The sequence below is a fragment of the Lepisma saccharinum genome, chromosome 2 (genome assembly GCF_977018435.1).
Source record: "Lepisma saccharinum chromosome 2, izLepSacc3.1, whole genome shotgun sequence".
NCBI lineage: Eukaryota > Metazoa > Arthropoda > Insecta > Zygentoma > Lepismatidae > Lepisma > Lepisma saccharinum.
Window position 1 is genome coordinate 85,487,243 of NC_139230.1, and position 15,011 is coordinate 85,502,253.

At 38.7% G+C, this 15,011-nt stretch overlaps 1 protein-coding gene across 5 annotated transcripts in view; it reads left to right on the top strand.

Annotated features, from left to right (window-relative positions):
- cos (kinesin-like protein costa) overlaps positions 1-15,011 on the top strand; it is a 181,767-nt gene that overhangs the window by 39,373 nt on the left and 127,383 nt on the right. For all 5 annotated transcript variants that reach the window (XM_083117471.1, XM_083117474.1, XM_083117469.1 and 2 more), the window contains one exon: positions 9,587-9,709. In XM_083117471.1, the coding sequence (XP_082973597.1) occupies positions 9,587-9,709 (123 nt within the window). The remainder of the gene's footprint in view (positions 1-9,586; positions 9,710-15,011) is intronic.

The following is a 15,011-nucleotide window of genomic DNA, read 5'->3' on the forward strand; positions in this document are numbered from 1 at the left end:
ATGAAATTGTGTCGTATCCTCTTCTCATTCCCCCCGTAATCCACTTCAAACTATCGCGCATGCGTAATATATTCAACTTTCAAATATGTTAGTCGGCTCCACGCCACCCTGTACTAATTAAATTGTTTTTCTTTAATTATCCCATAATCGCCCCAACTTCAAATTTGGTTATGTTATAGTGTAACCTTTTGTTAACAATATATTTCAGTTCCAAGGAAATCACAGATATGCATCTTCATAAGTTCAAGGTCCAAAGGTCAAAGTAGATGACCTTGAAAAGATTTTATTCTAAATATAGCGATGTGATACACTGTTGGAAAGCTTATTTCATGTCCTTTCAAACAAGACTACAACCAGCTCTCTACATCAATTAGTGTTCAGTACTGTAATATAATTAAAATTTAAAAATGATGTTAGAGTTGCTCGCTAGATGGCAGGGAGGTCTGCCACGTGAAGTACGTGTCATATGCATGACGCAATAGGACTGACTGAACTCGAGTGTCTTTGTCTTCGTGTGTGTGTGTGTGAGCGAGCGCGACGCGACCACAAGTGGTGGTACTTCGTCGTCGTATAACCTGTGTCTTTGTGTATATAATATCCGTTATTATAATATATAGTTGTGTTCATGAACTATGAGAGACTTCATTCTTTAACCCAACACGAAATCAACACACTCCAGGACTTGGGAAAGTTACGCCAGGTGTTTTAATGGTGTAACGCCGCTTCATGGTCCTCCAAACCCGGATTTGCGCAGTACGTGCCACGTGTAGTGAATTGACTTAACCAGCAGCTTTTTGTGCATTATCTCCCATGCCGGGTGTGTTCTGACTTTTGTGTCTGGACTAGTGTTAGTGTTGTGAACTATGGAGCAGATACTTTCGTGCAAACGTGTTCTGAAACGCGAAGTTACGCGTGTTGAAAACAAGATTGCGTCAGACGACCTCTCACAAGAGAGCGTCACCGTGTACATCAACAAAACCGTGCAATTAACAGAGGACACTCAGAAGCTCTTACGTGAGCTGTCTTCGGAGTGTAGTGATGAGCAGTTTGCGGAGTTTGATGCAGAAATCAGCTCGATTCAAGACCGATTAGAGCAGATGTTGGTGACATTGTATCGTGCTCAAAAGCAGCAGGGCGTGGCAATGGCTGCCAGTGCACCGTCGGTTAAAGCCAGTAGTGACGTAAGACTACCTAAATTGGACTTGCCTGTGTTCGCGGGAAACTTACAGCAGTGGCTGTCGTTTCGTGATTTGTTCGTTGCGTCTGTGCATAATAATAACTCTTTGTCCCCTGCACAGAAACTTCAATATTTGAAGTCTAGTATACGTGGTGAACCTGCATTGTTGCTGCAATCTATTACGATTACAGACACAAATTACAAAGAAGCATGGGAAATTTTGAACAATAGATATCAGCAAAGGCACGTTCTTGTGAATGACACGATCAAGCGACTCGTGTCGCAACCTTGCATTCAGACAGAATCAGCTGTTGCCTTGCGAAAACTCGCGGACGTAACAACCGAGTGTGTTCGTGTACTCAGAGTTCTAGAAGTTCCAGTTCAACATTGGGATGCAATTTTGGTGTTCCATACCGTGGAGAAGCTCGACAGCAGTGGGAGCTTAGTGTGTCAGCCGATCAACTTCCGACGTTTGAGCAGCTACGAGCCTTCCTCGATACGAGAGCGAGAGCGTTGTCAGCGTCTTCTAGACCCCCCAAACAACAAGGATACTCAGTGAAACAACCCTTTAGTGATTCCAGTGCCAAAAGAAATGCGAGTTCTTTTCATGTGTCAGTGTGTTGCCCTAAATGTCACCAGGAGTCCCACCCGCTGTATAAGTGTAATCAATATAATAGCCTATCAGAGCCTGAGAGAGAGGCATTTGTGAAAAGTAGTGGCTTGTGCTATAATTGCCTTAGTTCTTTTCATAAGGTAAGTAAATGCAGCGCTAGTTTGTGCCGTACTTGCAATAAGAAACACCATACATCCCTTCATCGTGAAGTGACCCCCTCCCCCCAAGGAAGTTTGGCAACTTCGCATCAGATTGTGACATCACATTTAGCGGCCGATCACGGGAAATCGAGCACTGAAGTGTTACTTCCGACAGCAGTTTCAAACATAAAGAATAAAGATAACCAGTGTCAGCCCTTCCGTGCATTATTGGATAGTTGTAGTGAGGTTTCGTTTATTAGTGCCAATGCAGTTCAAATGTTAGGTCTGAAAAGAAAGAGCGTGTTTGTGTCAGTAACAGGCATTTCTTCTGTTAACGTTGGGAAGTCACATTCAGCTGTTGATATCACGATTGAGTCCCGAGACGGTAAACATTCCTACACAACCTCTGCGTTGGTGGTGAAAAGGATTACGTCACCACTGCCACATGTGACTATTCAAAACACCGGGAGCTGGAGTCACATACGCGGACTTGACCTTGCTGATCCCACATTTCATACAAGGGGAAACATTGACCTCCTTTTCGGGTGTGATATATATGCGTCGCTGCTAATGAGAGGAAAACGAGAAGGCAAGGAAGGAGAACCGATTGCCATTCAAACTCGCTTAGGTTGGGTTATTTGCAGAGGAGTAAAGCAACAAACTTCAAAACATTCATTCACCTCTCTTCATGTGTCAGTTGAAGAAAATAATGTAAACCAGTCATTAAGAAAATTCTTTGAGATGGAAGAATTGCCGCAGAGAGAGTTGGTAACAGAAGAAGAGCACTTATGTGAAGAGCATTTTGAAACTACACATCGTCGCAAAACAGATGGACGTTACGTCGTAAATTTGCCATTTCAGAGCAATTGGGAAGAATTGGGGTACTCTAAAGAGAGAGCAAGAAAGTGTTTGTTATCACAAGAGCAAAGATTACAGAAAGATCCAGTAAAACAACAACAATACCAAGCATTTATGCGAGAATATCTCACCTTGCAACACATGACACCAGTGGCGGAGGATGAGGCCCCCAAGGTACCCCCCACATCTTATTACATTCCACATCATTGTGTAACAAATGAAAGCAGCAGTTCGACTAAACTGAGAGTAGTTTTTCATGTGTCTTGCAAGACAAGTAGTGGACTTTCCTTGAATGATGTACTTATGAATGGTGAAAAGCAACAACCAGACTTATTTCCTATTTTGATTCGATTCCGTTGCCATCCAGTTGCTTTAATTTCTGATGTTCGGATGATGTATAGACAAGTAGAGGTCGCGTATGAAGATAGAGATTTTCAGTTGCTTTTGTGGAGAGAGACCCCTGAACAACCAATCAAGGAATTCCGTTTAAATACTCTTACTTATGGTACTAAGCCTGCAAGTTTTCTTGCCACAAGAGTGCTTCGACAGTTAGCGAATGACGAAGGAGAGAATTATCCTCTCGCCACAAAGAGCTTACTTAGTCATGTGTACATGGATGACTTTCTAACAGGAGCCAATTCTACTGAAGAAGCAATCGAGTTGTATCATCAATTGACACAGTTACTAAGCAAGGGCGGCTTTGAGCTTCGCAAGTGGTGGTCAAACGATCCGAGAGTGCTGGACATTATTCCCTGTGACTTGTTGGAGACAAATCTGCAGTTCGAATTTAATGGAGAAGACGCGAAGAAAACTTTAGGCATACAGTGGAACCCTTCTATGGATTACTTGTGTTTTGATGTGGTGAATCCGAAGAAACGAGCGATTAGAACTAAAAGACTGGTTCTTTCCGAGATATCGAAGCTGTTTGATCCCTTAGGTTTTGTCTCTCCTGTGACCGTGAAGGCAAAATTACTTATGCAAACGCTTTGGAAGTTGGATCTTGATTGGAACGACGAGCTTCCAAGCAATTTGGCTGCAGAGTGGGTTGCATACTGCCAGGATATGCCACAATTGAAAGATATCCAAGTGGAGCGATTCATTATTCCTAGAGACACCGTGGAGATTCATTTGGTTGGATTCTGCGACGCGTCAGAAGCGGCTTATGCAGCAGTGGTCTACGTGAGATGTATATGTGCTAATGGGCAGGTGCAAGTGAAGATGATTGCATCCAAAACAAAGGTGGCCCCCCTTAAAACTATAACCCTTCCCAGGTTGGAACTCTGTGCAGCTGTGCTGTTACTTCGCCTCCTTTCTTTAGTGCGGAAAGCATTGTCTGTCAACTTGAAAACCATGACAGCGTATTCTGACTCGAAAATTGTTTTGTCTTGGATTAGTGCTTGTCCTAGCAGATGGAAAACTTTCGTGGGAAACCGTGTGGCGAAGATACAGGAAGAAGGAGAAATACAGTGGGCATACGTTGCTAGCAAGGAAAATCCAGCAGACTGTGCGAGCCGTGGAATCTCGACTTCGGCTTTACTTAATCATCCCTTATGGTGGACTGGCCCCCCATTTTTAAGAAATTCAGTGTTGCCAGTGGAGGAGTCTTACACATGTGATACTGATGAAGTGACATCAGAGCAGAGACAGTCATTTGTAGCCATGGTGAGGACGGCAGAAAATACATTATTTGAGAATTACTCGTCGCTGAGTAAATTGCAGCGGGTTGCAGCATGGTGTAGGCGCTTTGCATTCAACGCCAAGCATAGGGAACTGAAGGAGCTACGGGAAGTGACAAAACGAGCAGAACGAGATGAAACCACATCGCATTTCATTGCTTCCAGTGGGATCGAGTGGCATTTTAATCCACCAGGAGCTCCTCATATGGGTGGACTTTGGGAAGCAGGTGTAAAGTCTGTAAAGCACCATTTGAGGAGAGTAGTTGGAAACACAATTCTCACATTCGAAGAAATGTACACTGTTCTCACGCAGATTGAGGCGTGCCTCAACTCACGACCAATATCCCCAATGTCAGAGGATCCAAATGACTTGCAAGCCTTAACTCCAGGTCATTTCCTCATTGGAGATTCTTTAGTGGCGGCACCAGAAAGGGACTTCAACAAGACTCCTCTTAATCGACTATCAAGGTGGCAGCTAATGCAGAAGCTTACGCAACATTTTTGGCAGAGGTGGTCAAAGGAATATCTGTCCAGACTTCAGCAGCGTCCCAAATGGTTCTCGAAGCATCGAGACTTCGTAGAGGGCGACATGGTCATTGTACGAGAAGATAACATCCCTCCACAAGAATGGAAACTGGGGAGAGTGGTAGAGGTTAATGCCGGACGAGATGGAAGAGTGCGATCAGCAACAGTAAAGACTGTAAATGGACTGTGTAAGAGACCAATCGTGAAATTATCATTGCTACCATTTGAAGTAGAGAAGTAAACTTGAAAAATCTATATGTTAATGTCAAATATTCAATATCAGAAGTTATGTTTGAAGTGTTTATATATGTTAGTCTACATTGTAATTTCAATTTTATAATCAGTGTTAAAGGTTAAAAATATGTTGAAATGTGTATTTCAAGGTGGGGGAGGATGTTCAGTACTGTAATATAATTAAAATTTAAAAATGATGTTAGAGTTGCTCGCTAGATGGCAGGGAGGTCTGCCACGTGAAGTACGTGTCATATGCATGACGCAATAGGACTGACTGAACTCGAGTGTCTTTGTCTTCGTGTGTGTGTGTGTGAGCGAGCGCGACGCGACCACAAGTGGTGGTACTTCGTCGTCGTATAACCTGTGTCTTTGTGTATATAATATCCGTTATTATAATATATAGTTGTGTTCATGAACTATGAGAGACTTCATTCTTTAACCCAACACGAAATCAACACACTCCAGGACTTGGGAAAGTTACGCCAGGTGTTTTAATGGTGTAACGCCGCTTCAATTAGGGTAAGAGCAATTATCCATGAAAATCTCAAGCACAGACTAAAAATCAACAATTTTTTGTATTTTCGAGCCCCCAAACTCCATAACTATGCCACACAGGAAGCTACAATTTCTCAGGATTTCATATCTTCAAGATGGTCGGGTTGTGAACTTTGTTGATTTGGCATGGAATGACCCAATTATATTATGTTTAATAACATGATATTAGGATATGAACATGAAAAAAATTTAGGATCAAGTGTACTACCAAACTGGTCAGAATAATGCTCTACAATTTCTTTGAGTTTTGTCTTTTAATCCCTGAAAAAGTCTGGGCAGGTATTTGAAAACATCAACAGAATTTGGAGCACCTGTAAATAGGGAAGATAAATTTTCCGTTGATCATGTTGAAATATGTTGATCATTTTTTCTCAAATGCAGTACTAGACAAGTCATCTGTAGTATCTAGATCCTGAAAGAACTTCAGCTTATTGAAGTTATAAGCACAATATTGGTAACTTCACCACCCCCTTACTCCTTCATACCTGCTCCTATATCATGCACTATATTTCTAAATTTAAAAGATAATCTCACAATTTTTGTTTCTTACTCTTGGAAACTTTACTGTGGGTAGAGATTTGAAGATGTCAGCAGAGTTTGGAGGCTCTGTAATATGCAGAAAGTCAATTTTTCATCTATCTTGAAATGTGTTGATCAATTTTGCTCAAATGCTATACCAAGCCAATGTGGGGAAGCATATAGCAGTTCTAAAAATGTTAGCTCAAAAGCTTTAAATTTACGGCAGTTAATCTAGTTAAAAGTATGCAATTTTACCCCCACTTCCTTTCTAAAATACACACTGATTTTGGAAATGTGAACTTGTAGGTCAAGTAATACCCTAAAATTAGTTTTAGTTCATTACACTCCAGAAATATTGTCTAAACAATGTTTTAAGAAAAACGTAATTTAGAAAATAAAATTATCACAAATGTATTAAAGGAATTTAGCAGCTGTTAAAGCTCAAGCTCAAATCTGTACATTTGTTACAGTTATCATGATATTGGTAACTTGTCCTCCTTTACCCCTCCTAATTCACACATTAAATTTAAAATATTTTATTGCCAAATGGCAGCACAATAATATAGCTACTAACATTTCTGTAAGTTTTGTTGTTTTAGCTGCAAACACGTAATCAACAAAAAGTTTTTGAAACTGTTAAAAATTAGCATAGGTGGAAATATATAGTCCTTTGATGACTGGTTGAGTATTTCATTTGAGCTAAATCAATTAATACATTTGAATATGCTGCAAGAGTTCAAAATTCTATTGATATTTTCAGAGATTAATAAACAAAAGTAACAAATTTTGGGGAATCACTTGGGCTACAGTTTGGTAATAAAAATCTTCAAAATATATTATGTGGTGCAAGAGGGATGAGACAATGAAGGAGCTGAAACCATGGATGACTGATTTAGTATTACATATGTGTGAATTTGGTCAGTGGATTTCAAGATGATTTACTGTTCTAATATTTTTGTTCTATTAATTTTGGTGGCCACTGCCACCATCCTCATTGGAACTTGCTGGACTGTTGCTGTTCAGCAAGTTCCAATGAGGATGGTGGCAGTGGCCACTGAAATTAATAGAACAATGAAAAACATATTCGCGGAAAACTGAATTCTAAGGTTGTGTGGGTTTATTTTTTGTTTTCAATATTATTTTTGGGTATATTGTGAATGATAATGACCTTGCTTATTTGTAAAGATTTTCTGTATCATCTGCATATGTTGCTTTAATTCTGTACTCTGTCTTGCCACAAACTCAGTGCTTACTATGACTGGCTGAATTATATTTTGTGTTAAAACACTTGTGTAACAACTAATACTTTTATTATTTGGATTCCCTGTAATGGATAACTTAATCCTCAGAATCTCTGAGGGAGAGAGAGAGAGGGTTCTAAAGAATGTAACACGTAATAATACATAGTGATTTATGAAATTTGATCCACATACATGTCTGCTGTGAGAGTTGCAAATAAAGGTTTACCTTGTGAACAGTAAATTCCAACATGTTTACCTGGGTACTGTCCTATTTTACAAATGAAAAATGTGTGACTTAACTGTGTCATGTCATTTATCACTGTACCAAATTGAGTTAAAATGTGTTCATCATCACCTTGCTTGATTTGTTTACTATGTATTTCCAGTGTCACCAAAGCATTAGTCCCTTCTAGTAGATTTTTTCTTTGAATTGAATTGAATGATTGCCATCAATATGCAGTACTCAGAGATATTTCTAATTCTTCATGACCAGGGTGGCTACTCACTGAGAATTCCTTGAATTTCGGGAATTCTGCGTGAATTATTGTCTGGGAATTATGCGTGAATTCTGCTTGAATTTTTCTCTGAAGATGTGAAAAATTGCAACTTTTATTAATCCAGATCCAATTGAATTTATACATATTGATAAATGCCCTGAGGCAGGTTTTCACAGTTTAATTTTTATTATTATCAAGGAAGGAAAGTAAAGCTGCGTGGAAAATAAAACAGAATTCTCTCAACCCATTTACTTTGTTAGTATCCTTCGCAGAACAATATCTGACATGCTAGAAATGATATCTTGAAGATGATTAAGTAGTCTGAAATTCTTATACAGTTAACAGTTAACACTTTTTTTTAGAATAGAATATAAACCTACCATTTGTGACTTTTGTTTGTATATGTACTGTATTTCTAGTCTGAGTATGTGAAGTGGTACATGTAAACTCCACACCTTAAATATTTTGAATATATCTATACCGTTTAATTTAATTGAATTATATTTTTTTGAACACACTGGAATCACACACACCCTTTATATTGTTAATATATTTGTGTGTGTATGTGTGTGGGTGGTGAGAGGAAGTAATACGTAAGTTGAAATAGAGAAAACATGTGCTTGTAGCCTTGATTTTTTTTAAAAAATTCACCTTGAAAACCAGGAATTATACTTGAATTTTATCATGGTTCTAGAGTAGCCACCCTGGACTCATATTTTGAATATTTCATATCTAAAAGACCAGTACAAATTTGAAGTACCTACTTTGTTTTTAAATAGTAATTGTGTGCTTTTTCTGTGCACATTTGCCCAACCCTCCCCCTTTTTAGGTATTTATTGTTTCTGAGACCCTTTCTTCTTGTAGTAGAATTTTATTGATTTTGATAAATTTGGCACTTGATTTTCTTGAAGATCTACCTTGTACTTTTTCTAACATTACAAATATGAAGAAGTCTTTCTGTGGAAATTTCTTGATAATACTTGTGCATAGGAAAAAAGTAAAAATGTAGGCACACAGATACACACACATTTTGATGAAAAACTGACATTGTAATTTAATTTTCCAAAATATGTTCCTTTGCACTAAGTAACTTACAAGAAAGGTGATATTTTACAGCAAAATAAATACAACTGGAAGTTGCAACATGTAGCTTGTGTGTTTGTATTCTTAATTTTTGGATTGACCTCAATCCTTTGTCAGGAATGGGGGACAAGTGCAAGAAGCTATAAGAAGGTTGAAAATGATTAATAATTACTCAAAATAGGTTAAAATGTATAATCCTGACCTCTTGATCACATATGTGCAAAGACCAGTTGTTTCCTGCAGTTACCATGGCACTTGTATCTCATCCCTGAAAAAGAGATCGTGGTTGATCCAAAAAGTAGGCCTACCATCAAACAAGATATGTATTGTGACTGACTGAGTTGTTTTAATAAATATATAACATTATGGCATACAAGCATACATAAGGGAAAGCTTAATGATTAATTAATTAATGTTTTGTCCTCCAGTAATGACAAGTAGTGATGAGTAGCATTTGTTTTATTGTAGGAAGTTCCTGACAGACGTTTTGTTGTAAAAGTCTCATTTGTTGAAATGTACGAAAATAAAATAAGGGATTTACTTCACACTGGTACACTCCTAGATGGATATATAAACCATGAAAACAGAGAGGTAGGTTATGTAATTATTAATGTATGTAATAGCTTAGTTATAATCATAATACAGTAAAACTTCTCAATAGTGGACAGGCCTGGGAAAAAAATAAATGTCCGTTATTAAGAAGTGTTCACTATTCAGAAAAAAGTGTAGGATGTTACACAATAGGATAAGCATATTACAGTACGTACTTTACGAACATAATGTTCTTTTTCCCTACATTCAAGGAACAAAATACTGTACTACATACGGTGAATTTAATTTTACTAAAGTATCCCTACATACATAACAAATTTTAAAAAAGAAAATACAGTACATGTAGTGTAATCCTTTCTTAAATTATTCAAAATGCTCTTTAATTTTAAATTTGCTCTAACTATTTCTGGCTAGACCCAGATTTTCCAAAATAATCATCTATATTTTTCTTAATCTTAAAGTTATTTACAATTGTCTTTTCAATATGTGTTTCCAGTTCAGATGTTAAACTGAGTCCCTCTTCATCTGTTTCTCTTTCTCCTAGACATTGATGACTTCAACTTTTTACTTTAAAGTCAGCCGTTTGTGTTTCTGCAACATCGTAGCAGAAGTGACACACACTTCTCAAGATAACCACAAAGAATACTGTCTACTGTCTGCACTTTTAAAAATAAATACGTTCAGTGTAACATGAAACAATGCATGCTAGTTCGAAATACTGGCCATTGTTTTATCGAATTCCAGGAATCGCGAACTATTTTTTTCAGGTTCTCCATTATTAAGAAGTTTTATTTGCGTTGGGAGGTAGTTTTCAGTGTCCACGTCCATTAAGAATGTCCGTTATTGAGAAGTAATATTGCCGAGGAATTTAAAAATGTCCATAATTTAGAGGTGTCCACTATTCAGAGGTGTCCGTTAGGAGACGTTTTACTGTACAAGGGGAGTCCAAGGCAAATTTGGAGTACCATATAAGGTGATTGTGTACACATGTCATATTGTGATAGGATAATGTTAACACCATTACACATTTACTCAATTTTTTGTACTCTGTTATCCCTTTCCAAGTGGATGCTGTGGCTATGGAAAATTACCCATATGAGCAAATCATGGTGCAATGACAATTGAAGTATTGAGCAGTGATAGAATTCTTGATGCTGGAAGGACATTGACACTCGTTTGGTCAATATATAAAAGGACACTTCACCTTCCCTCCCACGGTGTGCAATTGGGTCAGTGAGTCCTAAGAGAGGAAGAAAATTCATTTGAGATGAACCATCTCCATCACCTTCTAGAACTATCCGAACTCTGGAAAACCTTAAAGAATTAGATGAACTAGTGACGTCAGACAGAAGATTGAAAGTCTCTGTAATAGAGGAGACAATGGGCATTCCAAAAGTGGTAATTCATTTGATGTTGACTGAAGACGTGATGATGAGAAAAGTGATGGGTATAAATGTTGCTCACACCACTTCAAAAGCAAAATAGCACTGACATTTTGAATGAAAATTTGGAATTAGCAAGGAGTCTGTCTATTTCTGTCTATCCTGGAAACTGGTGACGAGAAGTTATGACTCCAAAATGAAGCAGACTTCAGTGCATTGGAAGCATAAGGACTCTCATCTGCCCAAGAAGGCAAAATTTCAGATGTAGTTCACTTGTTTTTGGACTGCATAGGCCCATTACTTATCAAGTGCCATCCCAGAAATACCATGATTAATGGTGTATGGTATGCAGAAACTTTGACTAAACTGTGTCCAATTAATCATCAGAAAAGGGGGCTAATGACAGGTACTGGGAAAATATGTTACATGATAATACACCACCATGCATGTCTCACATTGCCAGGGCTGCTGCAGATGAACAGAAGTTCAGAATGATCATCATCCCCCCACAACCTGCTCTTATTCACCAGTTCTGGCCCTCAGTAATTTTTATCTCTTTTCGACATTTGAAGTTCGAGTTAAAGAGGCAGTGGTTTGATGGTGATGTGTACTGTGAACTTTTTAGTCTCTCTGTATGAATACTCCTACAGCATTGAAATTAGGAGCTTTCCATCCAAATGGGAAGTGTGTGTGAAAAATTAATTAGATGTTTTTTGACTGCATGCTATTTTGTGTGTTTTTCTAAATTTGCTTTGGACTCCACTCCATGTGGATGTGCTAGTTGGATGAAAATTTAAATCTTGAATGAGAGAGGCCCACAAATATTAGGATGAATGGCATTAGTTTTTACATACTTACAATATATCTGTATTGGAAAGAATCTAATAAATTTTTGATCACAGTGCCAACAGATAGAATTATAGATAATGCTGTTAGATAGAGCTGAAATATATTAATTGATTGATTGATTGTAATGATCAACATACAGTCAACTCTCGATACAATGACCTTTCACAGTTCCCGGGAAAAGGGTTGTTATTTCGAAGGGGTCGTTATTAGAATTTGCACCAATTTTCAGCTTAAACGGAGCTCAAACTGACACAAAGATGCCTAGGAGATGGTAACACCATGCATCCTGGTAGTTATACAACCTGTTATGCACAGGACACATGTTGTGAGAAGGAAAATAGAACATGAAAACGTTTTCACAAAAAAGGATTTAAAATAATGTTACTTTCTTTCAATTGTGCACAGTCGTTGCTCTTCCAGGAAATTCTTACAATTCTAGTTCATGAGAAACCCGTTTGCACTGAGACCTATGGAAAGGAAAACAATCTCTCGTTTATTGCAAGCGAAACTTGAAGAATCTTGACACCAGTCAGACTGGTGCCAGCAAAAGTCGGGAGATAATCGGGCAGAATGAATGTTGGATTTTATATGGGTCTACTACAGCATTGTCTGTTACAGGATTAACTGGTAAGATTAGATATCTCGGAAGAAACAACACAACCTTTCTAGGCAAAAAAAAAATAGGTAGGGGCTGTAAATTTTGTTCTGGTTCGGCTGTGTAAAATACATCGTAAAAAAAGTCACGTTTTTTTTTTCTCCAACCAACTTCATTCACCCTCCTCCCCCATTCAAGGGAGCAGTCCAAAATCCTTCCTTGACTTGCATTGTAATCCAGCATGAAACGTGCAACTTGCGATCTGTTTTCACCCAACACGTATTCTAGGACACGTCATTAAACAGCATCGCAGTCGATAGTCATTCGAGTTTGGTATTGAATTTCACTTTAAACTATATTTAGTCCTGATTAGCCCATCAGCATAAAATGAACTGAAAACAAGCTTTATGAAACTTCTGATTTTTACATATCAAAATGGGAGATCAATATTTACTCTCACGTTAATCGACGATTTAATGTTGGATTTAAGAGTATTCTCGATGTCAAACACCCACTCCTCCAAAAGTTTTCCCCTTGAATAATTGTCTTCTAATCGTTCTCAGCGACCATTCCTACATTGAGCACTTTTTTTTTTCACATGAATGGTTCTAAAGAAAAGGTTGATATGAATTAAATTTACAGTTTTGCTTATAAGAACAGAAGGTGCAGAACATGAAGTTGTTTTAACTCTTGTTTTCCTTTCTGGTGATCGAATTTCATTATCGTCAAATCAAAACAGCTTTGCGAGATTCAAAACAATAAATTTTTCCTTCGCGCTGGATGAGTCATTGCTGTTATCAGCAAGCAAGAGCTTTGCAGACGCTAGACAAAACACTGGTGCCAGATGCAGCGTAAAAACAAGGAGACCAGCAGGAAGTTCGAGCAACAGGTGGCGGAAGAGAAAAATCCCAGCATTTTAAAGATAACGGAACTGTCGAAGGTGGTACTTTTAACAGCAGAGCAGTGTAAAGAAGAAAGAAATGACCCTTGCTTTACGTTTTACCATGCAACAGACAATAATACGGGCAATATTTCCTATACAGACAACAGCATAAAAAAGAATAGGACCTGAATTCTTCAATTAATCAACATTGCCGTGCACACCAGTGGCAGAGAATAAGCTGGAGAAAGGGGGGGGGCACTTTTTTTTTTACTTGTTCTATGGTTTTTGTTCATTTTCAACAATATATCCAGAACTGGTTGCCCCATTTCAGACGTCAAAGGAAAGGAATAGGGGTGGGTCCACTTCCATCCTCACCTGTAATCAGTCCGTGTGCACACACGAGCAAGAAAATCGTGGCTGAAACAATCGGCATCCCCCCCCCCCCCATGTTTGCTGACAGGAAAAGAGGGAGAAGTCAGTCAGCCAAGGGAACACTTTTTTGGCAGATATTACGACATCGTCACAATTAGGAAAACGTATGAAGTGGGAAACAGGAGTTATGATGAACGTAAGATCGAAGTAAACTTTTATGGAAACCTGGATGACAAAGCATTAAGCGGGTTGACGATTTTTAGTTGGTCAATGTCGTTTTGATTATCTCTAACAGTTTAGCTTTTTTATGAAGTGTTACAGGGAACAAACAACAAGATTTGAATGAAAGCTGTTACCGGAAGGTGTCAGCTACAAAGCCAAGAGTTGCTCGCTCACTCACGGGAACCTGCTGAACTCTAGGTCAGAGCTGGACAGATGGGCCAGACTTCCAGGTGCCACGCGTCTGTATTTTGGAACATTCCTGCGATCTTATCTCTCAAGGTGTTGTATTTATGGATGAAATGTGCCATACACATTGGCAAAGACTGCAAGTCCAGCAGTCATTTTGGTCTGCTCCCCCCCTTCCCCCACCAGTTTTCAGCAGCTCTTAGGACAAGGAAACAAGTCAAGGTTGATTTAAAATAACATCCAATTGATCTTTTCTTCTCGCGTATCCAAGAGCAAACATAGCAAAACAAGCCTGGCATGTTGGGTAGCGGCCGTCGGGTGCAGGGTAACATTGGTGCACTTGAGAGAGGGGAGGGCAGAGGTCAAGTGCTATTGGATATCACTCAAGCATGGTGTGGTGGTGTCTATTTTTAGTTCAGACCCAATTGTGAGTGGCAGAGCACTCGTGAAAGGAATGAGTGGAAAAAAAAAACACATTTTTCGGCTGATTTCCTTCAATTTTTCAACTTTTTTCCCAAATTTTTCAACTTTTTTCTAAATTTTTCACGGTTCCCGGGAAAAGGGTTGTTACTTTGAGAGGGTTGTTATACCCAGGGTCGTAGAATCGAGATTTGACTGTATAACTATAATAACTTATTTGATTTCTGGTGGAGGCACATGGTACTTTAAACTGTAGATCCAGTTCCTTTTAGCCCACCTGTGCATAAAGTACACTTGGAACAAACGTTTTGTGCATTATCAGTTTTCAGAACATTTTATATATGCTGTGACAGGCACGTATCCAGAAATTCTTTTCGGGGGTGGGGGGGGTATAGGTAGAACCTCGCAAGGTTTAAGGTCGATGGTGGCTAT